The sequence below is a fragment of the Ochotona princeps genome, chromosome 23 (assembly GCF_030435755.1).
Source record: "Ochotona princeps isolate mOchPri1 chromosome 23, mOchPri1.hap1, whole genome shotgun sequence".
Taxonomy (NCBI): Eukaryota; Metazoa; Chordata; class Mammalia; order Lagomorpha; family Ochotonidae; genus Ochotona; species Ochotona princeps.
Genome location: NC_080854.1, coordinates 21,313,252 through 21,340,659, shown reverse-complemented (window position 1 = coordinate 21,340,659; position 27,408 = coordinate 21,313,252). Strand labels below are relative to the sequence as shown.

The 27,408-nt window shown below is 40.6% G+C and overlaps 1 protein-coding gene across 1 annotated transcript in view; it reads left to right on the top strand.

Moving 5' to 3' along the window:
* WDR70 (WD repeat domain 70) overlaps positions 1 to 27,408 on the top strand; it is a 226,324-nt gene that overhangs the window by 41,542 nt on the left and 157,374 nt on the right. The window contains exon 9 of the mRNA XM_058680126.1: positions 16,760 to 16,913. Coding sequence (XP_058536109.1) covers positions 16,760 to 16,913 — 154 coding nt within the window. The remainder of the gene's footprint in view (positions 1 to 16,759; positions 16,914 to 27,408) is intronic.

Below are 27,408 nucleotides of genomic sequence, written 5' to 3'. Positions count from 1 at the left end.
CAATCTGGTGCTTGTGCTCACCAGTGGGATTCCCATTAGCTTCCCAGCCAGACCTGTTTCCATCCACAGTTCACATCTACCCCGAGCAGGCCCCGTGAAGTCAAATGCTGCTCCTGCCGGGCAAGCAGGATCAAGATGATTCCAGGTGGGCTCAATCTGGAGTCACCTCTGCTGCTGCCAGCTGTACAGAGGCGAGAAGACCCCAGGCAGGCCACCTGAAGTACATCAATCAATATTTTTTAAAGCAAAGGTAAAGGTGGAGGTTCAGATGCCTGCAGCTGTGAAGTTAGTGGGCTTATGAGATTCCAGGTCATTCTCCTGCAGGTCAGGTTAGCCTTGGGGATGCACAGAGCTTTCCTGTGATTTTCCAAGTGAAGAAGAATTTTTAGTGTGTTCATTATGGGGTTGTTGTCCTTGTGCATCCTCAGAGTACTTTGAAATGAAGTGGGAAGGTACATAGGAAGAACAGTTAATACTCTCTGGTACACACTGTTTACCTGAAAGTGATACGCCCTCTCTTTGCTTATAAACTTAAGATAGCTTTTTACTTATTTCCTTAGCTTTCTTGACCACTACAACTGCCATCAGGTTACATAATTTAAGAATATTCTTTTAATTAAGGACCAATAACCTTCTCTTGGGTCATGTCTCAGCTCAAATGTCTGATTCTTTCCTAACCGTTAGTCAAAAACAGCTCCTTTCCACACTTCTACAGCGCCACCTGCTCTCTCTCATTTCCTTGATTTATTTCTTCGTAACACTTGTAACTGTCAGAAATAAAATGTTTTTCACATTTGCTTACTTGTATTCCAGCACCGAGAATAGTGCCTGGCATGTAGTAGCAAGTTAATATTTTTAAATAAGTTGGGAATAATAGAATTTTTCATATTATAAGATCTGTTTTCTGTTGAGTAGAGCAAAAGCTTATTTTTAGCACATTGCACTTGTCTTTTCAGTTTCAAAGTTTGAAGGAAGAAGAAAACATCTTTACCTTTTATTTCACCTTCTGGAGCCGTCCTATATTCAGAAATGCAAAATTTTTTATTTCTAGAAATCAGAACGAATGACTCTGTCCTGATTTCTTTTTTAGGAGTATAAATTATCTAGTTTTGACTCTCCTATCAGTTGTCCATTTCTCTTCTTTCTTACTCAATTCTGGTTACCTTTTTTATTTGTTTTTTGTTTCTTTGGCTACAACCTGTTGTTGAATACCTATTCATTGCCCTATTGCTTTTCATGACCTTTTAAAAAGTCATTTTTTTCAGCTATAATTACATAAATAAAACTTACTCTCTTTAACTATAATTCTGTGAATTTTGAGAAATGTGTAGAATTCTGTTACTACTGTCACAATTAGCAGATTAAAAAATCCCATTATGCCCTGAGCTCCCTCTAGGCCCTTCGTAGTCAGTCTGCTTGTCTGAGCTGACCTGTAGGTCCTCATCAGTGTGATTGGTTCTTTCCTCCCTCAGTAGTTTTGGTTTCTTTGCTGTGCAGTCTTCGTTCCTCTGGCTATAGTATCATTTATTTATTCATCAGCTAATAGACATTTGGCTTATTTCTGGTTTTTAGGTATTATGTATAGAGCTCTGTAAATAATCCTGTACAGGTTTTTTTTTAGTGGAAAGATGTTTTAGTATCCTTGTGTAAGTGGCTAAGTATGAATTGTGGGGTTGTATAATAAATATAAACTGTGTGAAACAGTGCTGAACTGTTTCAAAGTGCTATATCATTTTATTATTTTTTAAAGATTTATTTATTTTTATTGCAAAGTCAGATATACAGAGAGGAGGAGAGACAGAGAAGAAGATCTTCCATCCGATGATTCACTCCCCAAGTGACCGCAACGGCTGGTGCTGTGCCAATCCGAAGCCGGGAACCTGGAACCTCTTCCGGGTCTCCCACACAGGTGCAGGGTCCCAAAGCTTTGGGCCGTCCTCGACTGCTTTCCCAGGCCACAAGCAGGGAGCTGGATGGGAAGTGGAGCTGCCGGGATTAGAACCGGCGCCCATATGGGATCCCGATGCGTTCAAGATGAAGACTCTAGCCACTAGACCACGCCACCAGGCCCTATATCATTTTCTTATCAGCAGTTTGTAAGAGTGCTAGTTGTGTAAGCTACTTACCTACATTTAATATTATTGATATTTTAAACTTTGGTCATTCTTTTTGGTTATGTACTGAGATGTCTCTGGGTTTTAATTTCATTCATGATTAGTGAAGAGCTGGTGTCCATAATGCATATAGTTTTGTAAATCTGTAAGGATAGTGAGAAATAAATAAATAAAATAAAATTGGTCAAAGAAAATTAATTAATAGATTATAGCAGAAGAAATGCATGTGGTCACTAAACATGATAAGAACACTCAACTTCACTAGCAATTGATGAAGGACAATTTAAAATGCCTACAGGTACCACATTTATTACTTGTAGATGGGCCAAAGTGGAAAGATCGTATACTATCCAGGGAGGAGAGAACGTGATCACTCAACCTTTCCCCATTGAACAATTTGAAAGTATCTATCCAGGAGCAAAATGTGAAATATGGATGTTAAGACTTAGATAAAAAAAGCTGTATTTGCTTTCTTTTACGGTAATGGAATATCACAAACTTGGTAGTCACTAAATAACAGAGTTTGATTAATTTGTGGTTCTGGAGGCGGGATTGAGTGCTGCACCTAGTGGGCCTTCTTACTGTTAGAGACTCTCTTTGTTGTCCCATGGTGACACAAGCTGTCCTAGGCTGGAGGGGTACTCAGGTAAAATACGGAGCTTTTTGGCTTTTCTAATAAATCCATTCTTGGGCCAACACAATGGCTCACTTGGCTAATCCCCTCCCTACAAGCGCTGGCATCCCGTATGGGCGCTGCTGGTTCATGTCCCTGTTACTCCACTTTCTGTTCTGTTCCCTGCTTATAGCCTGGGAAAGCAGAGGAGGATGGCCCAAAATCTTTGGACCCTGCATCCACGTGGGAGACCTGGAAGAAACGCCTGGCTGCTGGCTTTGGATTGGCTCAGTTCTGGCCATTTCAACTGTTTGTGGGGTGAGCCATCAGATGGAAGACCTTTTTCCTTCTCTGTAAATCTGCCATTCCAATAAAAATCAATAAATCTTAAAACAAAAACAAAAATGCCCTTGAAGTGGGCCATTAACCTGTAACTCAGATGGGTTAACCCACGTGGAGAGCTGTGCCTTTGTGACCTATTCACCTCTCAAAGATCTCACCTGGTTTAACCTGTTAAGGTAGAGATTTATATTTCTTTTTTTTTTTTTTTTTTTATCCATTTTATTGTATTGTTGTTGACAATCTTTACATAGTTAACTATAGTTGAAGGAAAAACAAGAAAAAGAAAAAAAAAAGGTTCAGGGGGATAGGGAGGTGGGCAATGCTATTATGTCCATATTGTTGCCATCATGTATCTGAGGTAAAGGGGGATATTGAGGGAGAAGCCCCACCTGGTTTCCCGCCCACCCCAAGTCCCAGATGTGGGGCATGCTCTGAGATATGTGCTCAAGTGGAGTTAAAGGTTCTCCAGTTATGAGTCACTGCCAGTTTCGCTCGATGAGGTGGTCCACTGATTGATATGGTCCATCATGAAGTCTCCATTTGTCCCATATTTCGCTGCCAACATGTAGCTGAGATGAATGATTGTCCTATTCTGTCTTCTGTCTTTTCTTGGTTAGAATTCTGAGTCCAGCAGTTCAGGTGGGGAGATCTCCAAAGATACTTTGAGGTATTCCCAGATTAGTTTCTTGTATGTTCTAGCAAGCACAGGGCCCGGCACAGTCCATCACCCTGATCAGCTGGTGGTTGCAATTGCTGTGTTGGTTCTGTTTTCAGTCCCGAGTTGCACTGGAACCAATGGGTGTTGCAGTCCAGTCTGGTTCGGCCCTTACATCAACCAGTGGGAGCTGCAGCCTAGTTGGGGCGACCCACAATAACCCCCACCAGACCGCCCCCTACCCTGGTTTGCCAGTATGTGTAGCAGAAGACCAATCTGTCCCCCATCCCATTTGGCTCTGGTACTTGTCAATGGGTATTAAAGCTTAGTTTTATCTAACCAACTCAACCATCCAGCCCTCACAGATATTGTTGAGTACCTCTCTATCTAGCCATCCCAGCCCCCGTCCTAGTTTTCATGCCCTCCCACGGGAATAGTGACCCAAGAAGGGGGAACCCACTTTTTCCCTCCCAGGTCTCTCTGTCCCGGTTTATGCACTCTTTAGGTGGTCCTGTGATTTGACTCGACAGAATTAGTCCCCAGTGCCAGCTTCTGCCAGCTGATGCTGTGGCCCTGATCTAGTCCACATGCAGCGCACAGGTGTTGTAGCCTTGCTTAGTCGTGTCTGTCTCTATCCCAGCCCACGCTCTCCAGTGGGAGTGGCTGTCCAGCGAGGGGACCAGCCCCTTAACCCCCCCGCCAGCTCTGCCCCTCCCTTCCTGGATCTCACGTGTGCTGGATGGGTGCTGCATTCATATCCAGTACAGGCAACCACGCCCTGGCGTTCCAGAATGTGTACTGGTTTTGTCGCAACCAAACCCGGCCCATTCCACACTCTGTTCTGGTGATCGGATTTGCCAGAGGATGACATGAACTGATTCAGCCTGGTCTGCTCCTGACCCATGCCGAATGCATGCCAGTGGGAGACTTTCCATGGCCTATTCTGGGCTGTTTCCAATCATGCTTCTCGCGCTTACCTGCAGGGACTGTGTCCTGCCAGAGGAGTTGAGATTTATATTTCAATGTGAGTTTTGGTGGGGACATTCAGACCATATATGGCACAAGCACTGGTGCTGATGGCATTGTACACTGATACCACTTTGTAGAGGGCGATTAATCTTTTCCAACTTACACACACATCATTTGATCCAGTAACTCGCTACTAAGACCTCTGGTCAGACCTTCCACATATGTGGAAATGACCAAGGAACAATTTTGTATTTTATGTATAATAATAGCATGTAGGTTTCTTGACTTCTATTTTCATTAGAATACAAGATGTTTTTTCATTGTGTCTTGCTTATTTGTTTGAAAGGCAAATTTACAGAGAGTGAGAGGAAGATAGAGAAACCTTCCATCTACTGGTTTACTACCCAAATGATGTGGGGACCAACTGGAATTGAGTTGGTCTGAGTCAGGAGCTGCTTCTGGGTCTCCCATATGGGTCAGAGGCCCAAGCACTTGCTCCCTGTTCTGCTGCTTTCCCAGGAAGTTGGATGAGTAGTGGAACAGCTGGGATTTGAACTGATGCCCATATAGAATGATGGCACCACAGACAGCAACTTTACCTGCTTCACCACAGCATCGGTCACTTCTATTTTATGTGCTTTTTAAAATTTTACTTCTTTTATCATCATCATCATCATCATCATCATTTTATGATACAGTTCCACAGGCCCTGGAATTTCCCTTACCTCCTTCCCAAGTTCCCTCCCCCATCCACTGAGTTCCCCTATATTATTATTATAGTATAGTTCTTTATACATTGCGGTCATGGACAATGGCAGAGAGTCTAGCATCCTATTGTCAAGGTATAATTTCATTGGGAGTCCATCTTTGATCTGGAAGTAGAGATGCATGCCTCACATCTGGATATGATAGTCTCCAATACACAGTGATTATACATTCTCCTAAATGAAACTCCACAATACAAAATCAGCAACAGCAAGAAAAATAGAAATTTACAATGCCATGAAGTTAGATAACATGCTTCTGGGTATGATAGTTTCCATTACACAATTACTGCACATCCCCTCAAATAAAAAGCACAAAATGAAATTAACAACAGGAAGAAAAAAAGAAATTGGAAATGCTATGAAGTTAAATAACATACTACTGAGTGACTAATGTGTTGCTGAAGAAATGAAAAAGATAATCAAGAAACTTATTGAAGAAAATGATGCTGCTGGGCCCAGCGTCATGGCCTAGCGTAGTGGTTAGTCCTTGCCTTGAACATACCGGGATCTCATATGGGTGCCGGTTCTAATCTTGGTAGCTCCACTTCCCATCCAGCTCCCTGCTTGTGGCCTGGGAAAGCAGTCGAGGATGGTCCAAAACCTTGGGACTCTGCACCCATGTGGGAGACCTGGAGGAAGTTCCTGGCTCCTGCTCGGCTTCGGATCAGCACAGCACCAGCCATTGTAGTCACTTGGGGAGTGGCTCATTGGATGGAAGATCTTCCTCTCTGTCTCTCCTCCTCTCTGTATATCTGACTTTGCAATAAAAATAAAATAAATCTTTTTTTAATTAGTTGTTTTTATTTATTTATTTATTTTTTATTGATTACGTTGCATTATGTGACACGGTTTTATAGGCACTGGGATTACCCCACCCCTCCCCAAACCTCCCCCCCCCAATGGTGGATTCCTCCACCTTGTTGCATTACCACAGTTCAAATTCAGTTGAGATTCTTTCATTGCAAGCATCTACCAGGCAAAAAGTCCAGCATCTTATTGTCCAGATAAGTTAATCAGTTTCTTGAGGAGACCATCTCTGGTCTGAAGGTAGAGCCAGCAGAGTGGTTTTGATAGAAAATAAATCTTTAAAAAAAAAGAAAATGATGCTGCTGTATGATCTGTGGGTCAGTGAATAATTTAAGCAGAAGAAACTGTTTTGAGAGACGAAACTAACAAAACAACAAAAATATCAATCTATGAGGTACAGTTTCTGCTGATTTTTGTTGGTGAAATGTGTCTCCTGTAAGGCAACAAATAGGTAGGTTTTGTTTTTTAATCCAGTCTACTAATCTGTGATGTTTGATTGATGAGTTTAAGCCATTTACATTCAGGGTTAATATGAATGGGTGGTAATTTGTTCCTGTCATTTAACAATGGGTTGTTCATTGATTTAGTCTTCTGTTATTTTACTGGGCTGTTGTGCACATTTGCCTTTGGTTTTGGTGGGTGCTATTCCTCTTCTCTGTCAAGAGAACATCCAGATGCACATGAAGGATATTGTAGTACATTGGAGTCTGCATAGGATACCTGGTACCACAACAGAGGACAGAGGACAGAACAAATCAATCAACTACCCCAGCTAAGTGTTGGCAGTGAATAACTGGGCAGATAGAAACTCTAAGGTGGACTGTGTCAACCAGTGGATTCTGGAGAGATTTCATCGTGCTTGGAGTGGGAAGATTGACAGTAATTCAGAACTGTTGAACTATTGAAACCTTTGAGAAGGACCCTCAGAGCGTGCCCTACATCGGGGTCCCTGGAGTGGTTTAGCATGGCTGTCCTCCATCCTAGGGTGCAGAGACATTTGGGAGGCTGGATGTGGCTTCTCTCCTTGTCTCCCCACTTCACCTACATACAGGAAGGAAAAAAAGAAAATGTGGAGATGGTAATCTCACCCACCTTTCCATAGCCCTTGACCCAAATCACGATCACCCTAATCAATTATATGAAAATCATCAGAAATCAAAATAATAATTTAAAAAATGAATAAAAATGCATTTAGATCTCGTCATTGGCACTTATTTTCCTATGTTAAAATGTTACTTTACTGTGAAATCGTATAAAGTCATGAATTATTGATTTATACTTGATTTGTATGGTCATTTTATCTCCTTTCCATGTAAGAATGTTGATTTTGATGAAAGGTATTATAGATTCTGTTTGTTATGCATAAACATGGGTAGAAATTTTCTGTGATTTTAGTGTTATTTGGCAAATATTATTTTGTGAAGTTGCCACTAGCTTGCCAGTTAGTATGCTAAGTCAATAGGTGATATGCACTCAATTAATTTTGTAATAGAAATCTGCTCTTAAATTTGAAATATACAATTTTGTAGTAGCTAAAGATTTATTTTTGACTTGTAAAAATTAGTGTTTTTCATAATCTCATACAGAAGCCTAATGGTTTTGTGTCATGTCTCTCGCTTTTTTGGGTTGTTCTAAGCACTAGATAATATGGATTGCATGCTTAGAAGGAATAGTTTCATCAGAAGTAATAGGAAGATAGCATACAAGTCTGATTGTATTTTCTTTCATCATTATTGCTTTGTTTTCCCAAGAATTTTTTAGCCACATGTGATACAGTTCTTGAATTTTTAGGGCAGGTGCAGGAAATCAGAAAAGATGTCAAAACATTTCTTCCAAGTATTTGGTTAGTAATAATTAAAACATGTGCCAGAGTCTTACTTCTAATGAATTTGGAAAACATTTCATTTGACTAATAAAATTTTAACTGCTAAAATAATCTTAGAGAGACCCTGGACATAAAGGAAAAAATATAATATTGGTTTTAAGTACTTTGCTCAGGGCCATTATATTTATTATTTTTGATTCTTGTCCAAATCTATAAGTATTATTTTTTTGTCTTTTTTTCCCCCTTTTTCCAATAGCGGAAACCAGGGTTCAGCAAAGTTATACAGCTAGTAAAATGGATTTGGTGGCTCAAGAGCCTTTCTCCACAGCGCTGCCTTCTTGTCTCTGCCGTGAAATTCCTATAGAATGAGGACACAGAGTCTTGTGAAGCTGAAGGGCTTGCTCACCATCACACAGACAGTTAGCAAGAGAGCAACTACTTGGACTCACATTTCGGTGCACTTTTCACTACAGCAGGACACCTTGGCTCCCGAGTCCCAAGTGACAGCCCCAAACAGCTGTGTTTATCTGTCTTGCATGTCCCAGCTTGTTTTGCTAGCCAAGCAAAAACTACTTAAAAGGATCCTCAATCTTCACCTTCCCACTCCCCTCCACTTACACTCAAGTTCTCCCACTTACCCCATGAATAACTTCACAGAAGGAATTGTGCAGTGTCACTACGCCTTCCTATGGTGTCAGAGTTACTCCCTGAGAGAAAATTCACTTCCTCATGACTCCAGTTCACTGTCAGATTGGCTTTCTCTCTCTTCTCTTTGATCAAAATCTTAGTTGTTTCAGCAGGAATTTGAGGAGCAGATGTTATACCCCTTTAACAGGACTTTTAATTCGCCTTCATACTGTGTCTAATGACTCTTAATCCCATCCTTTTAACTCTGTGACTAGCAGAATTAAGAGTGAAGTGGGATAGGAATGGTGAGCTTGATGCTGAATGTTTCATTTTAATGTTGACAAAGCGGACTACAGAGAGCACATGAACAGTGAAAACAGAGGGAAATGATTAAAAGGAAGATGGGTATTAGTGTGGGATTGCTGAGATTGTGGGTTTTCCTTCAAATGTAAATAGGGCAATTTGGTAGAGTTGTTGGCCAGAGAAATGGAGCCACTGTTTGTACTCCTTTCTCTTACTAAATTTTGTTGTTGTGTTAGCTTTTCACTTTGACTTAAAAATAGAAATTCACAAAGATAGACACATAAACCCAGAATCCAACATAATCATTTATAGTACTTGATCATACTGCTAGTCACCATTTACCCAGAATGGGAGTAACCATTAACAGATATACCTTGTTAGCTAATAGTTAAGTCTAATTCTTTGCAGGGAGACTGAGTTAGTACCGTGTGTGTGTGTGTGTGTGTGTGTGTGTGTGTGTATCTATGACTAAACAACCCATGATTTTTTTCAGTTCTGGATTAATTGTCTGAAATTTGATCTGTCAGGAGTTGCTTTTATTGATTTTATTGTCACATATAGTCACATATAGTTTGAGCAGAAGTTTAACATAGAGAATTATTAACAAAAGCATGGATTTGGACTAATGAGTGACTGATTAGTAAATAATAAGAAGAATTCTAAGGAATACAGGAAGGAAAAATAAAAGGAGCGTCCCCTTCCTCAGAGACTAAGAAATATCATTCAAGAAAGAGGCCATGTGGGTTGAAAATCTTGACCCTGGTTGAGAAATCATGGCTGCGTTCAACATGAAGTTTTTGTGATGCAGTTAAGATAGAACTTGCCACAAATCTGTCCCACCAGGGTTACTTTGCCACCACGCTAGCTGGGTGCTGGGGGAAACTGCTGGGTGTTGCTGACTGCCATGCACTTTAAGAGTCTGACAGTGGAGAAAGCACATTTGGTGATGGATGTGGGTCCTGGAGAAGCTGTGTGTGGTACAGGAGCCTGCCATGGTGAGTGCAGTAGGTACGGGAGAAAAACCACTTCCTCCCGAAATGTCTTTCCAGCATTTTCTACTGATAAGCTTATGTCATGCCAACCGAGAAGGAAAAAATTATCTAAAGGGCCCAAATCCATTTTTGCATAGCAGGCAATGAAGGGTGAATTTGGAGTGAAGAGATCATGAATTGATAACTGGCATATTTGATTGTGTAATTTTTTGTCTCATGGTACCACTTTGTGGTTTAATTTAAATTTAGGATTATCAACAGAACCTTTCTCTAGCTTTTATTTTAAAGAAAAACATGTGCCATGTTGTTGCCTGTAGTCACTCTACTCTGCAGTAGATCACCAGAACTTATTTCTTTTATCAAATTATAACTTAATTAATTGCCCTTTCCCTGTCCCTTCTTATCATGTTAATCATTCCAGCCTCAGAAAACTATGGTAGCATTCTCGAATTTTGTTAGATTCCACATGTAATAATATGTGGAAATTGTCTTTTTAAAAAAGATTTATTTTTTATTGGAAAGACAAATGTACAGAGAGAAGGAGATACAGAAAGATCTTCATTCTAGTGGTTCATTCCCCAAGTGGCCACAATGTTTCTCAGGTCACTAACAGGACCTGGATCTTGCCCAGGTTTCTCACATGGGTTTTAGAAACTTGTGCCTTACTCTACTGCCTCCCAGGTATGTTTTAGTGAGAAGCTGGATTAGAAATGGAGTTACTGGGGCTCTAGCCAGGCATTCTGATGTGGAGCATGGTCATCCCAAGTGAGGGGGTAAATAACTGTTATGCCAAATGTCCATTGCTGCTTTATTCTAGTATTGATGCCTTCTATATATTTTTTTCTTTTTTGAATATTTAATGTTTTCATTCATGAACTGGCACCCATATGGGATCCTGGTGCTTGCAAGGCAAGGACTTCAGTTGCTTGGCTACTGCACCAGGACCTCTAAGGGAGATTTACAGAAAGAAGGAGAGACAAAGATCTTCATCCACTGGTTCACTCGCCAGATTGCCACATGAATGGAGCTGAACCAATTCAAAGCTAGGAGCCAGGAACTTTTCCAGGTTTCACGCATTGGCATCAGAGTCCAAGGACCTGGCAACAGGCTCTTGCTTTCCCAGGCTAGATGCAGGGAGCTGGATGGGAGTGGAGCATCTGGAACATGAACTGGTGCTCATTTGAGATGCCACTGCTTGCAGGTGGAGAATGTCTTCATATCTGGACATGACAGTCTCCACTACAGTCACTATAAATTCCCCCAAGGGACACGCCACACACAAAACAAAAACAAAAAACAACAGGAAGAAAAAAAGAAATTTGCAACACTGTGAAGTTAACATGCCGCTGGATATGATAGTCTCTAGTACACAGTTACTATACATCCCCTTAAATGAAAAGCCACTAAGCAAAATTAACAACGGGAGGAAAAAAGTTTGCAATGCCGTGAAGTTAAATGTGCTACTGAATACTAAAGTGTCGCTGAGAAATGAATCATACTAATTCTATAATATATAAGAATACTATTCATGTTAGTAATACTACTAATAGTATTAATTGTGGGAAAACTAAAATTAATACTATTAATACTAAATGGGGGATACAGAATTCAAACCACTTGTTTTAAAGCTTCTTTTCAAAATCGAGAAGCACATAACATAGGAGTTCAAGGAACTTAAGGAACATGTCATACAGAAAATAGCAACACTGAAACAAAATCAAGCCGAATTATTGGAAATGAAGGATACAACAGAGCAAATATAAGATTCTCAGTAATAGAATGAATGAGGCACAAGAAAGAATCTCAGAACTGGAAGACATTTCCTTCAACAATGGGGAAACAAACAAAAAGCTGGAAGCAGAGCTAGGTCAAACTAAAAAAAAGTATTCACAAATTATAAGACACTATTAAAAGCCAAATATAAGTTATAGGAGTTCCAGAAGGTACAGAAAGAGAAGCTGGGTTTTAAAAATGTATTCAATGAAATTACAAAGGAAAACTTCCCTAATCTAGAGAAAGAATTAGGAAACAACATCCTGGAGGGGCACAGAACTCCCAACAAGGTGGACCAAACATATACCAGACATAGAGTCCAGCTACTTATTGTCCAGATGGGTTGAACAATTTCTTGGGGAGACCATTTCTGTTCCAAAGTTAGAGCTGGTAGAATATCATCCCAGTCAATTAAGAGTCCCAATATAACATTAACAGCAATTTGTAACATTATGGAATTGGCATGGTTTTGCGTAACCAGTATGTTAAAAAAAAAACAAAAAACAAGTTCTTAACCACAACCTATGATTTGCTCATTGACATTTCAATTTTAGTTTGTAGACAGGACCGGCTGCTATATACCTTAAAAGGGCTATAAGGTACCATTCAGCTGTCTCGTGTCTATTTCATTTTAGTATTTAACCATTTGTTGTGTTGAAGTATAATTTTACTGATCTTGGCAGATTTTAGGATAATCTAGACTGGCTTGTAACTGTAACAAGACATTTGTCAACAATTAAGGTGCAGGACATTTTTTTTTGGGGGGGGGTGTGTTCAGGAAAGTCCCCAACACCACGGTGAAGAGTGACTAATCTTCGTGTCCCACCCAGCGAGGCATGAGCAAATCCATGCCAGCTCTTTCCTGTCAGATTCCAAGCTCTACTTTTTGTTGTTTGTCTATTTATTTTAGGTTTTTTTAGTTTGTATGATTGTTTGCTATGAGGGGTTTTCGGAGCGATCCTGATGGTCATTGCAAGGGAGGGTGGGGGTCCAGAGGTGGAGCCCGGCTCGGACCAGAGAAAGCTCTCCTCCCTGGTCCCGAAGGACGTTTATTGTTCTTCTGTTTCTGCGGACCGCTCAGGGCTTCTGGTTGTCTTTCCGATGACGTTGGTTTCTGTATGGGCTGTTGTGCACATTTGCCTTTGGTTTTTTTGATATATTCCTCAGTTAATTCTGGGGTTGGCAAACGCTTCTAATCCTTTGCAAAGGAGTCTTCAGTAATATTCATTGTGCCTCTGTCTCTCCTTTTGTTCTTGGTCATTGTACTTCTGGTTAGCAGAGTCTTCTTGGGGTAGATTTCTTTTTTTTTTTTTTAAAGATTTATTTATTTTATCACAAAGTCAGATATACAGAGAGGAGAGACAGAGAGGAAGATCTTCCATCCGATGATTCACTCCCCAAGTGAGCCGCAATGGGCCAGTGTGCGCCGATCTGAAACCGGGAACCTGGAACCTCTTCCGGGTCTCCCACGCGGGTGCAGGGTCCCAATGCATTGGGCCGTCCTCAACTGCTTTCCCAGGCCACAAGCAGGGAGCTGGATGGGAAGTGGAGCTGCCGGGATTAGAACTGGTGTCCATATGGGATCCCAGGGCTTTCAAGGCGAGGACTTTAGCCGCTAGGCCACGCCGCCGGGCCCCATATATATATTTTTAAAGATTTGTTTATTTTTATTGGAAAGGCAGATTTATAGAGAGAGGCAAAGATCTTCCATTTGTTGATTCACTCTCCAACCGGCCATATGGCCAGAACTGCGTTGATATGAAACCAGGAGCCTGGAGCCTCTTCTGGATCTCCCAGGCAGGTGTAGGGTCTGAAGGCTTTGGGCCATCCTCTACTGTTTTCCTAGGCCACAAGCAGAGAGCTGAATGGGAAGTGGGGTTGTCATGATTAGAACCAGCACCCATAAAGGATCCCGTTGCAGGCAAGGCAGTGACTTTAGCTGCTAGGCTGCTGTGCCAGGCCCATTGTTTCATTGTTAAGTAGTAAATATGTCTTATACTTTAAAAAATCACTACAGAACCAGTGCAATGGTTTAACTGGTTAATCGTTCACCTGAAAGCGCCAGTATTCCATATGGGTGTCAGTTCATGTCCTGGATGCTCCACTTTCCCTCCAGCTCTCTGCTTATGGCTTGGGAAGGCAGCAGAGGAGGGCTTTAGTCCTTGGGACCCTGTACCCACATGGGAGACATGGAGGAGGCTCTTGCTCCTGGTTTCAGATCACCTCAGCTCAGGGTGTTTTGACCATTTGGATATTAACCAACAGATGGAAGGTCTTTATTTCTCCTTCACTTTGTAAATCTGCCTTTCCAATAACAGCAGATAAATCTTTAAAAGTTATTAATACATAATAGCAGCAGAGAAATTAACAGTATGGATATCATGAGGTATATCATTTTTGAAGACAGGTGAAATTTCTAGACACAGTTTTAGGTATTAAAGAGGACACAGAGGTATGGGATAATGTGTGCTGTTCTGTATAATAATGCAGTCTGGATAAATTAATTGCATTGCACGACATATGATTAGACATCACCAGTCAGTTCACTGCATGTTTAACAATACACACGCACGCACGTATGCATATATAATTTATATTTCAAACACATAAGCCTTTATGTTAATGTCTTACAATTTACACATTGAACTTATAAAAGGCTAAGTAGTTATGCAAGTTTGGGAAGGGAGAGCTCACCATAGGCCTCTGTTGTTGGCAGATTGTATTTTAAGAAGCAGTAGCAGATGATTGTGGAGAATTGATGTTGGGTCCGTGGCTAACTTCTATTTTACCACCCTAGCTATTTAATTTGTAAGGCTACTGCATTAGCAAAAGGGTAGATAATGACAACAGCTTGCTGTTATTCATTCAGCTGGTGAAGTAATTTCATCTGCTTGGTATATATCGTCTGTTTTGAGGTTGGTCCTGGGATTAATATGTGATACGGAGCCCTTCAACTTTGTCTTTAAGTTCATATGTCTGTTCATATCCATCTTGACTCAGTATTTTGATCTTTTCTAGGGATTATCTTTGATCTCTAGGGGAACTTGTATCTCACCATTGTTTTTGTCACTTTTCATCTAATTAACATGATTTTGTTAAGATTGTGCATCATTGATGTTTTTGTCTTGATGATCCATGTTGTCTGGGTCTCTTAAAAATGTATTCAAACTGAGGACAGAAAAATTCATATAGCCTTGGTTCAGAAAGAAATATATTATGTGGTTCTAATTCTTTTCAGCAGAAGAGGCCATACTTTACCACATTAAAAGACTGCGTACCATTTAGCTGTCAAAGACCCATAACCCTGTCTATATATGCTTGCTTTTACTGTATAGTCTTTAATCAGTGATTTATCACATTCAGGCTTTCATTGTTTTTCCTCTATTGAATTGACTGCTCCTAGCAACGGCTATCCAATTCCTAGTCTTTTAATTACTTCTCTGTACTTCTCAAATGCCTGAAATATTGCACCTGCCATGCTTTCTCTTTCACCAACAGAAGTTTTAACAATTGTACTTGCACTGTTACAGCATATTAGGGACTAGTTAACACCAGTGGTGGGTTCCTCATTGCTAGCTACTTAGTGGTTTGTACATATCAAAATCTCACTTTGAATTCAATTTCACAGGGCATCTTTTAAAATTTATTGTATTTTTATTGGGAAGTCAGATATACAGAGAGGAAGAGAGACAGAGAGGAAGATCTTCCATTTGTTGATTCACTCCCCAAGCGACCACAGTGGCTGGAGCTGAGCCAGTCCCAGGACCCCGGATCCTCTTCTGGGTCTCCCACACGGGTGCAGGGTCCCAAGGCTTTGGGCCATCCTCAACTGCTTTCCCAGGCCACAGGCAGGGAGCTGGATGGGAAGCAGGATTAGAACCAGTGCCGACATGGGATCCTGGCACGTGCAAGGCAAGCACTTTAACCACTAGGCTACCACACTGGACCTTCACAGGGCATCTTTTGGTATTTTCTCTTTCATGTCAGGTTCCCCAGAACAAACTTTGTTATTTCAAGATTTGCAAGTAGGAAGTGTGTTAAGCAGCAGTTTCTGAGATTAACCTGTATGAAAGAGGCTGCAAAAGAAATAGTGTTAGGATGATAGAGAAATTGAGTTGTTCGACATCTTCAGCTATTTCTGTGGGAAATCTAAACTGAGAATAACCTTTCTGAGATACCCTGGATTGCAGTGTGCAGGGCTGGACTTTCCGCTCTGGGAGAGTAACACACCCTTTGGTGAGGGCAACTCTCTGTAACTCAGGGGTATTCCTAAGGATTCATCTGTTCAATTTAAGTAGACAGAATTCTAGAAGCTAGGAAACTGAGTATTTTAATTCTGCAGGTAGTATATCATAGTCTACACAACATCCACAGTAACAAGGTAGGTTTCAGTGGAATGGTGAGGGTGGGAAGGATAGTATTTTATCAGAGAAATAAAGAAAGAGATTAGGAAGTTTGAACATTCGTTCAAATTATTTAACTGTGAATGGAATAAGAGACAACATAGAAGTTTCTGAAAAACTGCGAATGAGGGGATCCTGCATATAGGTCTTGTGACTTGCCTTTGCCAGGAAGTAGTTCATTTTCACCATTGTAATTGAACAGGAGGTAAAAAGAGGGGTGCAGATAAATTTATACCATCAAGGAATGAGAGAGCTGAGACAGTTTCTGCTTGTTTCTTCTAGTTTACAGCCAGAAGATTCAACAGCTCACATAGGGAAAATTTGCTGGGTTGAAGGTACAAGGTTAGTAGAGTATGCTTTAATAGATTACTATGCAGAATGAGAAGAGAGTGCTCACACAGGTAACCAGTGTATATTGAGGGTCCATTTGAGGTCCATGTTTCTGACTTTGTAAAATTATCAATTTGTGCAGCTGTGTAACATTTTTTTCTGGCAGCACTTAAGTTGGTTTAAAGTGTAAATATTATGCTCAGAGTCTTACCAGGTTATTTTCTTTTCCTTTTGCATAGCCATCAAATCAAATCATTACAATATAGTAACACGGGAGACATGATACTTGTTGTATCTGGAAGCTCTCAGGCCAAGGTGATTGACAGAGATGGTTTTGAAGTAATGGAATGTATAAAGGGAGACCAATATATTGTGGACATGGCCAACACCAAGGTAAGTACAAAACAGAATATTTAAATGAGCTTGATGATTTCAGCACACATTTATTAATGGCTTGTTTGAACCTCTATGTCATAATTCACCATAAATGTTAGTGTATTAAAACAGTAAGTTTATTCTGGGAGAATCTGCTAATTTGAATATTGTCAGCTGGGGCACTTGGATGTCAGTAAAGTTCAAAATGGCATTACTGAGATCTTTAGCGATCATTCTTCTACTCTGTGGCATCTTTTTTATTTATCTTTTACCTGCTTGCACTCTTAGCCTTTTTCTCAGGCTGACTGCTTCTCTATGTCTCCCCCATCTACTCCCTCTCCATTTGTCTAGTTTATTCTTGTTGTGCTAGTCTAGGTGGAATTAGTCCTCGAGTTAGAAGCTGGCTTCCTTGAAAGACGTACATGGAGACTATAGATACCTTTACATCGGGCTTCAGTTCTTTAAAAAAAATTTTAAAAAGATTTTTTTTATTATAAAGGCAGATTTCCAGAGAGAGGGAGAGACAGAAAGATCTTCAGTCTGCTGGTTCCCTCCCAAAGTTGCTGCAGTGGCCAGAGCTGATGAACCCGAAACCAGGATCCAGAAACCTCTGGGTCTCTCTCATGGGTTTCCCACATGGTCTGGGTCTCCCACGGGGGTGCAGGGTCCCAAGGCTTTGGGCCATCTTATACTGCTTTCCCAGGTCACAGGCAGAGAGCCTGTTGGGAAAAGGAGCAGCTGGGATATGAACCCCAGCTGATGCAAGGCAAGGATGTAGCCAACAGGCTATTGCAGCAGGCCCCAGGCTTCAGTTCTTACATAACATCCCAGGATCAGGTAAACTTCATGAAGAGGAGAGATAAAGTCCACCATTTGATTTGTGAATGTCAAGATGAAACTAAAAGATTGTGGGGGATACTGAAGCAGCTATCTTTGGAAATTTGCAGCTATTATAGGACATGAAGGAAAGAGGATATATAAAGTTTTTAATGAGATAATGATGTTTTGAGATTGATGTGTAAGTGCATTAGATGTATCTGTAGCCACTATAATGCTAGAATACTGATGACTTCAAATAGCACTTGTTGGGGCTAGTATCATACCATAATGGGTTAAGTGATCATGGACAATACTAAAATCCCAAGTAAGTTCCGTTTAGAGTCTCAGCTGCTGCACTTGTGATCCAATTCCCTGCTTATGTCCTGAGAAAGCAGTGTAGGATGGCCCAAGTACTTGGCCCCATGACACTGATGTAGGAAACCCACGTGGAGTTCCAGGCTCCTGGCTTAAGCCTGTTCAGCTCTGGGTATTGAGGCCATTTGGGGAGTGAACCAGTAGACAGAAGATATGTTCTCTATATCTCTCCCTCTGTAACTCTTTCATGTAAGTAAAATAAATCTTTTTTTTAAAGTGGCAGTTCCTGTTCTTGCCAGCATGTTACAGGTTGACTGTTCCTGCCTCCAAATGATAGAGTCTAGGTCTGTTCTATGAGTCTTTATTGTGCCTTGGTTCGAAGATTTGCCCAGGGCATGTTTTTCTCATAGTAAGGACAGAAACACCAGGAAGCTCCAGATCTGAAAGTACATTTCAAGTCTTTGCTTATGTCATGTGTGGTACCATTCAGTCAGCCAAAGCAACTATCATCGCTGTGCCTAACATCGATTCAGTGGAGAAATGTGGAGGGGGTTGCTAGGGAGGAGCTGCAGAATCACAAGGTGAACGTTGGTATATAGGGAAGTTTGATAGATTGGGAACAGTGCTGCAACCTACTAAAGATATATCAAAGTGTCAGTAAATATGATTGATGCAGAATTGGGGCCTTAATTGTAAATCTTTTTCCTTCTTGCTTGACACACTATTTTCAAGATTTATTTCTATTTATTTGAAAGGCAGAGTTAGGGAGAGAAGACACACACACACACACACACACACACACACAGAATGAGAGAGAGACAGAGACAGAGAGAGAGAGAGAGAGAGATTGATTTTCCATCTGCTGCTTCACTCTCAAAATGGCTACAATGGCCGGGTCTGGGCCAGACTGAAGATAGGAGCCAGAAGCTTCTTCCAGGTCTCGTACATGCGTGCAAGGGCACAAGTACTTGGACCATCTTCTGCTGTTTTTGCATGATCATTAGCAGGGAGCTGGATCATAAATGGAGCAGCCAGGTCTCTAACTAGTACTCATATGGAGGCTGGCATCCCAGGCAGCTGCTTTACTTTCTAAGCCACATAGTGCCTCCCCCACCTGACACTTCTGATACACAAATTTCTATACTTTATTTCTAGTCAAACTTTCTTGAAATTTGATATTCTAAATTACAGTTTATGCTGATTATTTGTGGATTTGGTATTTGTGAACTTGACCAAATGATACTCTTATAGCCACTTTCATATCAGTGCTCGTCACACTTCCATGATTATCCTTACAGAGTTGGCAGCAATTTTGAGTTTGAACATGACAATACTCTGTCCTCTTGTGTTAGCTCTGTGATCAGGTTACTTCTTGTGACCTATTTTTGTTTCAAGATTTTTTCTGATTTTATGCTTTTTTGGTGATGATTTTGCTGTTTGAAGTGACCACTATGCATAGTGTTGAAATGCTGTAGTGATGTATAGTGTTATCAAGGAGGAAAAAGTCTGTGAAAATAAGTGTATTAGAAAAGTTTCATTAGGCTTGAACTTTAGCATCATTCGCTACAAGTTCAGTGTTAATGATGCAACTATAAAATGCATGTCTGTATCTATTAAAGGAGACATTCTTTAGTAAAAACACACATGAAGCAATGTGTGTTGAAGAAAACGTGGTGCTTGCAGGGACATATGTCTTAATTTGCTAATTCAGAGTTGATAGAACTTTGTAGACCATAACTATCACAAATTTTGAGAACCAATTCTAATTCAAGCACCGCAGGGAGTTTTTGGATGTAAATTAGTGCGGTATATTTCAGACTGCTTTGCATTTGACTCCAGTGAAGTGTCACTTAACCTTAGTGAGGATTATAGTTTCAAGCATTGGTTTTTCTTTTTTTAAATTGAAAGGTAGTAATTGTACATCTTTGTGGATTATAATATGATGTTTTGGTATATTCTAGTGCCTGAAGTCATTGTGTTGCATGTGCCAGGATCCCATATGGGCACTGGTTCTAATCCCGGCAGGCCAGCTTCCCATCCAGCTCCCTGCCTGTGGCCTGGGAAAGCAGCTGAGGACAGCCCAAAGCCTTGGGATCCTGCACCGGTGTGGGAGACCCAAAAGAGGACCCAGAGTCCTGGATTTGAATTGGCTTAGCTCCAGCCGTTGCAGTCACTTTGGGAGTGAACCAGCAGATGGAAGATCTTCCTCTTTGTCTCTCCTCTTCTTTGTACATGTGACTTTGCAATTAAAAAAATAATAAACTCAGGATATTTATGTTATCTTACCACAAATGTTTATCATTTCTTTGTGAGAATATTTAATGTCCTCTTAAAGCTATTTTGAATTATATTGTACAATGTTATTAGGAAAAATACATCCTTAAGGTAATAGTACATGAGAACTTTTTCCTTTTAATTAGCTTTGACTTTGTGCCTGGGAACACATTCCTCCTCTTCGTTACCCTCTGCCTCACCTTTCTTTGGTGATCACTAGTCTGCTGTGAGCTTCCATGAACTCAGCTTTTTTATATTCCACAGATGAGTAGAATCATTTGATTGATATTTGCCTTTCTGTAACTATGTTAAAATTATGATCATGAATTCCATTCATGTTGTTGCAAATTAATTTTCTTTTTTCATTATGAAATTTTAACAATATAAAATTGTATATACTGATAGGCTACAATGTGATTTTTCTAAAATTTATTTTTTAATGTTCATTATAAAGGTGGGGGTATTGCAGACCCAGGTTGGCCACTGATTGGAATGGAGAGGGTTGTGGGGAGGTGCAGAGAACTGTGTGTGCAGGGAATGGAAGAAGAGAGTGCACTGCTCCTTGTTTGACTGCGTTCGTGCTGTGGGATGGAAGAGGTCTCTTGATGCTGCCTCAGGGGCTTTGAAGGGGTGGTCAAGAATGTCCTCTGGTTGTGACTTGAGTGGTAAATGGGTAGGATTGGCATAGAGCTGGGGAGGTGTGACCTCTGGCTTGTGGCCCTAAGCTTGGTGCGTAGTTGTCTTGGTTCTGACCCTTGTTTAGTAAATCTTTATTGCTGGCTGGATCTTTTTCCTTCAGTGGCTATGGTTGGGTGCCCTGCATCATCTTGATTGCTCAAAGATGTTGTTGGCTTCATTGTATAAGAGGTGACATACTCCTTTTATCCTCACAGGGACTCTTAACTGTTTTCTCTGTATAAGTTCTAAGGCTTGTTGTTAGTCCATGTCTACTTCAGAGTATCCATAGGCCTAGGTGCTTTCTGTAGAACTTGGCCTGAAGTGTTACACTAGTTACTTTACTTTCCACCTTTTGAAGAGACATTTGAGGTCTTCTGTTGGATTAGAGGAGCCAGTTGCCTTTCATGTGCATCTGGATATGTTCTTCATCTTTTTCTGAGTCAGCATTGGAGGTGGCCTGGTCTTGCAACATGTTCTCCATGGTCAGACCACTTGTCTATGGGATGTTCTCTGAGACTGGGGAGCTTGTTGGTCTAAAGTGATCTTCTGATTCAGGGGGCCTGTTCCTGGCAAGATCACCTTACCTGGTCCACCCCCAGCTCTGATTCTCACACTTCTGTGTGGGTGTGTAGCCTGGTCTGGACTGCTGCCTATCATGTCTACCATACTTACCTGTTAGTCTGTCACTGGTAGGATAGGCCCTCCAGAAATCCTACCAGGTTGGCCCCCAGAGCCAATTCCCAAAGCATCTGCTCCAATAACCAACTCACCCATTTTATCTCCTCCTAACTGGGATAGGTGAATATCCCCTTCCTCATTCTCTACTTTGCGTCACACTGAGTGGATAGAAAAGGCTGTGAGCTCTTACTAATGAACAGAATTTCTTTTTAAGCCAGCAACCCATAGGCAGTGGCACCTGAGGCACCTGTATGTCTCAGCCCTGGCCTAGAAGCAGGGACCACAGAGCTGGCATTGTTTCCACTGTTAGGAAGAAGAGCCAAAAGCTGACCTTCTGCACATATGAGAGCCTAAAATGGAGCCCTAATAAACCCAGAGTAGGCTGCAAGCTGTGGGCAGGAAAAACAAGGTTTTGCAGCTACTACATTTTTAGAAACAACTGGAGAAACCTGGAAGTCAGAGAAGTTTCCATCATGTCTGCTTCATATGTTGGAATTCTGTTCAAGAATCATTTCTTCTTTTTTTTATGCGTTACTCTACAATTTTTTATTCTTTTAATCTGATATTAATATTACCAAAGGTATCAGTTATACATTTTCACAATAATGGTAAAATAGCATATACAACAGAATAAAAATGTAAATTTTCTCTCTTTCTCTTGCTCCTTGTAACTTTAACTTTCAAATAAATCATTTTTTAAAAAGAATAACTTTTGATATTACATGTATGTTTTGCAATAGTTAGACTTAAATCAGTATTTAACATGTTCCTGAGCTCACATTCAATATTTCTAAATAGGGAATTTCTGTGGATCTTGTTTTCAACAGATCTAACGTGAGTTAACAGGGATGCTGTCAGAAGCCATATCATGTCACTTATAAGTGATGTGGAAGTCATTTATTCTTTTTTTTTTTTAAAGATTTATTTTTATTACAAAGTCAGATATACAGAGAGGAGGAGAGACAGAGAAGAAGATCTTCCATCCGATGTTTCACTCCCCAAGTGAGCTGCAATGGGCCGGTGCACGCCAATCCGAAGCCTGGAACCAGGAACCTCTTCCGGGTCTCCCACGCAGGTGCAGGGTCCCAATGCATTGGGCCGTCCTTGACTGCTTTCCCAGGCCACAAGCAGGGAGCTGGATGGGAAGTGGAGCTGCCGGGATTAGAACTGGCCCCCTATGGGATCCCGGGGCGTTTAAGGCGAGGACTTTAGCCGCTAGGCCACGCCGCCGGGCCCGAAATCATTTATTCTTAACCTGAATTTTAGTACTCTGATCCCAATCAGGAATTATTTTAACACATACTTAACTCTGAATAGTGCAGTGATTTGAAGTATATTGTGCTTTTTTCCATTTTCTGAATGTTTAGAATTTTTAGTTTAATATGAACTTCGTAACACTGGCTCTGTCCTTTTGGTATGTCTCTATTTTTTTGTGTGTGTGTGATTCTGGAATTTTATGTTTTCATGTTTCTAAAAAGATATTTCAGGCTCATCTTTTATTTTTATTTTGTTTTTATGATGCAATCCCATAGGCTCTGGGATTTACCTTGCCCCCTTCCCAAATCCCCTGCTCCCCTGACTCATATCCCCTATGTTGTTATATCAATATAGCCCTTCATAAGCAGTTGTAAGTCCATCATTCTGCTGTGTTAGTGTGTCCTGACACTGCATGTATGGACAGTGGCAGACAGTCCAGCATCCTTTTGTCAAGATATATTTAACAGTTTCATTGGAATTCTGTGTTTGATTTGGAAGTAGAGACACATACTTCATTGTATCTTCACATTTGGTTATGATAGTTTCTATTAGTCACTATACATTTTCTTAAATGAAAAGCCATAAAACAAAATCAACAATAAAAATAAAGTTAAAAAATTTACAACACCATGGAGTTAAGTAACATGCTACTGAATGACTAATGTGTTGCTGAAGAAATGAAAAAGGAAAAAAACCTTTTTGGAGAAAAATCATGCTACTGTATGATTTGTGAGTCAGTGAAGAATTTAGTAAGAGAAAAACTTTTGAAGGAATGAAAATAAAAAACAAAAATATCAAAACCCACGTGTTGCATCAAAAACAGTATCAGATGGGCTATTAATCTTATATTTTGCCTGAAGGTTGCCTTATATCAGAGAGAACAAACAATCCTGTGAAGAAATAGGAAAAGGAAATAAACAAATTCAAATGGCTAATAGACGTATGAAAATGTGCTCAGACTCCCTAGGCGTCAAGGAGCTACACATGGTTCCCTCATCTTGTATTTGTTCCTACTAAGGTATTAGCTGTTATTACCTGTTTCCTCAGTGAGCCACGACAACTTTTTTCCATTTTTCCTTAAATTTTTTTTTTTTTTATTTGAAAGAGAGAGAGAGAGAGAGAGGGAGAGAGAGACAGAGAGAGAGAGAAGGCTAATTCATATTCTGAGTGCTTATGATAGCCAGATGCAGGCCAGGCCAAAGCCAGGGGTTGTAAACCCAGTTCACAGATTTATTTGGTGGCTCGGCATGATAGCCTGGTAGCTAAAGTCCTTGCCTTGGCGTGCGCCAGCTGCTGCAGCTGCTTGGGTAGCGAAATCAGTGGACAGATCTTCCTCTCTGTCTCTCCTCCTGTCCATATATCTGACTTTGAAAGTTGGAGTATGTATAAAAGAGAGAGAAAAAGATATGACTGATTTTCCATTTGCTACTCATTCCCAACATGGATGTTACAATCATCAGCGCTGGGACAGGCTGAAGTCAGGAGGCAGGAACTCCAGGTGTCAGGGCCCCAAGTACTAAAGCCATTTTCTGCTACCTTCTCAGGCCTATTACCCGGGAGCTGCCTTGGAAGTAGAGTAGCCAGGACTTTAACTGCAGCTCTGATATGGGATTCCAATAATACAAATCTCCCTGCCCCTCAGTGTCAATTTACATGTCCAGCTTAGATGACAGAGACCCAGGTCGTTGAGCTGTATTCTAGTGTGCAGATTAGCAGGAGGCTGGATCACAAGCAAAGTGTTTGGGGCATTACCCAGACATTTTTATCAGGGATACCAGCATTGCAAACAGTGCCCTGACTGCTACAACAAACTCCCACTCCCCACCCATTCTAGTAGGGAATTCAGTTTAGAAATCCAGGTCTGGATACTGGATCTTCTCACTGCTGCAGGAAGCGGGTAGAGGCATGTGATTGCTTCTCCACTCAGAAGACCTGGCTAGGAGGAGGAATAAGCCAACCAATCAAAATCTCTTTTTCTGTGACTTTTTTTTCCCTTAAAAAAAAAAAAAAAAGAGAAGCAATTGAATTCTTCCTGGCAAAAGAGAGTTTAAGTATAAAAAGGATTTGATTTTAGAGAAAATGCTACTTTATTTGAAGCTGGAATCAGAACCTGTGAGTAATGAATTTGGAAATATAGTTAAGGAGGTTTGTAAGCAAAATATTGAAGGTGCTGCTTGGTGTCTTGTTGTTTACAATGAAATATGAGAGAAGAAAGATTAGTTGAAAGAAGTCTTGTAAAAAAGGGAACCAAAATGCATGATTTCATTAATGTTTAGTCTATGTAGGTGGTAAAGAATGCTAACACAAAGAAGATTTTTTTTGTGGGGCTGGTGCCATGGCATAATAGGTTAAGCCTCCATCTGTGGTGCCAACATCCCATATGGGCATTAGTTCAAGTCCTGGCTGCTCTGCTTCTGAGCCGGCTCCCTGTTAATGTGCCTTGGAAAGCAGGAGAGGATGGCCTGAGTCCTTGGGCCCCAGTAACCGTGTAGGAGAGCTGGAAGAAGCTCCAAGTTCCTGGCTTTGAACCAGTTCAGCTCTGGCCATTGCAACCATGTGGGGAGTATGCAAGTATACTGCCCCTTAGCTGCATCAATAAGCACTATAGGTGAAAGGAGACTACTTTTGCAAAGGTTTCTGGACAGGTGAGGACTCTAGCTGCTAGGCTATTGCGCCGGGCCCATGCAGAGAGTTTATACAGTTGGTGGCTTCAGAGGAATTTGAAGTAGAAAGTGTCACCATTTAATGACTGATTATAATGGAGGTTAGCAAACTGGCCATTGGATCAAATCTAGCATATATCATTTTTAGTAAATGAAAATTTGTGACAAAATATATACACATGTATTCATTTAATATTTTCTGCAGATCCTTTCATGTGACAGTGGTAGAGCTGAGTGGTTGTGTCAGAGACCATTTGGCTCACAAAGCCTAAAACATGTCTGTGTAGAGAAATAAATATGCCAATTAATATTTTCTCTGGTAAAACTTATTACAGAAAATTTTGCTGACAATTTTAGGAGATATCTTTTTTTTCCTGAAAACTAACACATAGGCTCCGTTTAAGAATAACTCTTGGGTGACGATTTACAGTGTATTCTCTGCTGCATTTCATCTCTTTGTAGGAGTAGGTTCTGGGTGCTTTGTGTTGTGAGTCACGGAGCCTCACTTCATCTGGTGACTGCAAGTGACATTGCAGCAAGCAGCTGTTTAACATGGCTGTTGTCATTGGGGCAGCCACAAAATGTGGAGACATAAGTACAGATTAACACACACGTGTGTGTGTGTGTGTGTGTGTGTGTGTGTGTGTTTTGGATAAACCAGTATTGATCATAGCCAAGTAAAAGCCTTTTTTTTTTTTTTTTTTTAGATTTATTTTATTTTCATTACAAAGTCAGATATACTGAGAGGAGGAGAGATAGAGAGGAAGTGGAGCTGCCGGGATTAGAACCAGCAGCCATATGGGATCAAGGCAAGGACCTTAGGCACTAGACCACGCCGCCAAGCCCAAGCCTTTCTTTATTCAGTGTATTACATGTTATAAGAAACAACTATTTGCTTTATTCTTTCTTCTAATTTATTTTCAGTTATGAATGTTTATTGAAGTAATTATTTTTTAAGGAGTGTCTTGTTTAGATGGAGCAAACTAGTTTAGTTGATTAAAAGAAAGTGCTTTCATCACTAACTAACTAATTTTAAAGGTGTCACTTTAAAATGTTTCCACTAATGTTAGCATGGTACTGAATTTGTTTAGATTCATTTAAGAATCCTTGGTTGAACTTCATTTTGTTATGACTGATTTTGGTCACTGTTTTAACACAAGGGCACTTAACATTCCCATTGCCTTTGTCATGTTCCTATCTTTACAAACAAGAAACAACATTCATGGTCTTTTAGATTTTTTTCAGTAACCTACTACTAGTGTTCTTTCTTTTATTTATTTTTAATGTTCTTATTCTGGGTTCTCGACAGTTTAGGTGGCCCCAGGTTTATTTTGTCTTAATGTCTTTTTTAATAGGGATTGTTTTCTTATGATCCTCTTAGAAAATACGCCTCATATCCTAGGAGTCAACAAATATTGGGGTTGAAAGCCCTATTTCTGGGGATTGCCTTCAAGGCTTGCTGGGCTGGATGAAGTGTTAACTTGCTGTTTGGGCAGAATCTAGAAGTCAGATTCTTTTTTTTTTTTTTTAAAGATTTATATATTTTTATTAAAAAGTCATATATACAGAGAGGAGGAGAGACAGAGAGGAAGATCTTCTGTCTGGCTGGAGCTGAGCTAATCTGAAACCAGGACCCCAGAGCCTCTTCAGGGTCTCCCACGTGGTGCAGGATCCCAAGGCTTTGGGCCATCTTCGACTGCTGTTCCATGCAACAAGCAGGGAACTGGATGGCAATTGGGTCCGCCGGGATTTGAACTGGCGACCACATGGGATCCTGGTGTGTTCAAGGTGAGGACTTTAATCGCTATGCTATATTGCCAGGCCCTAGA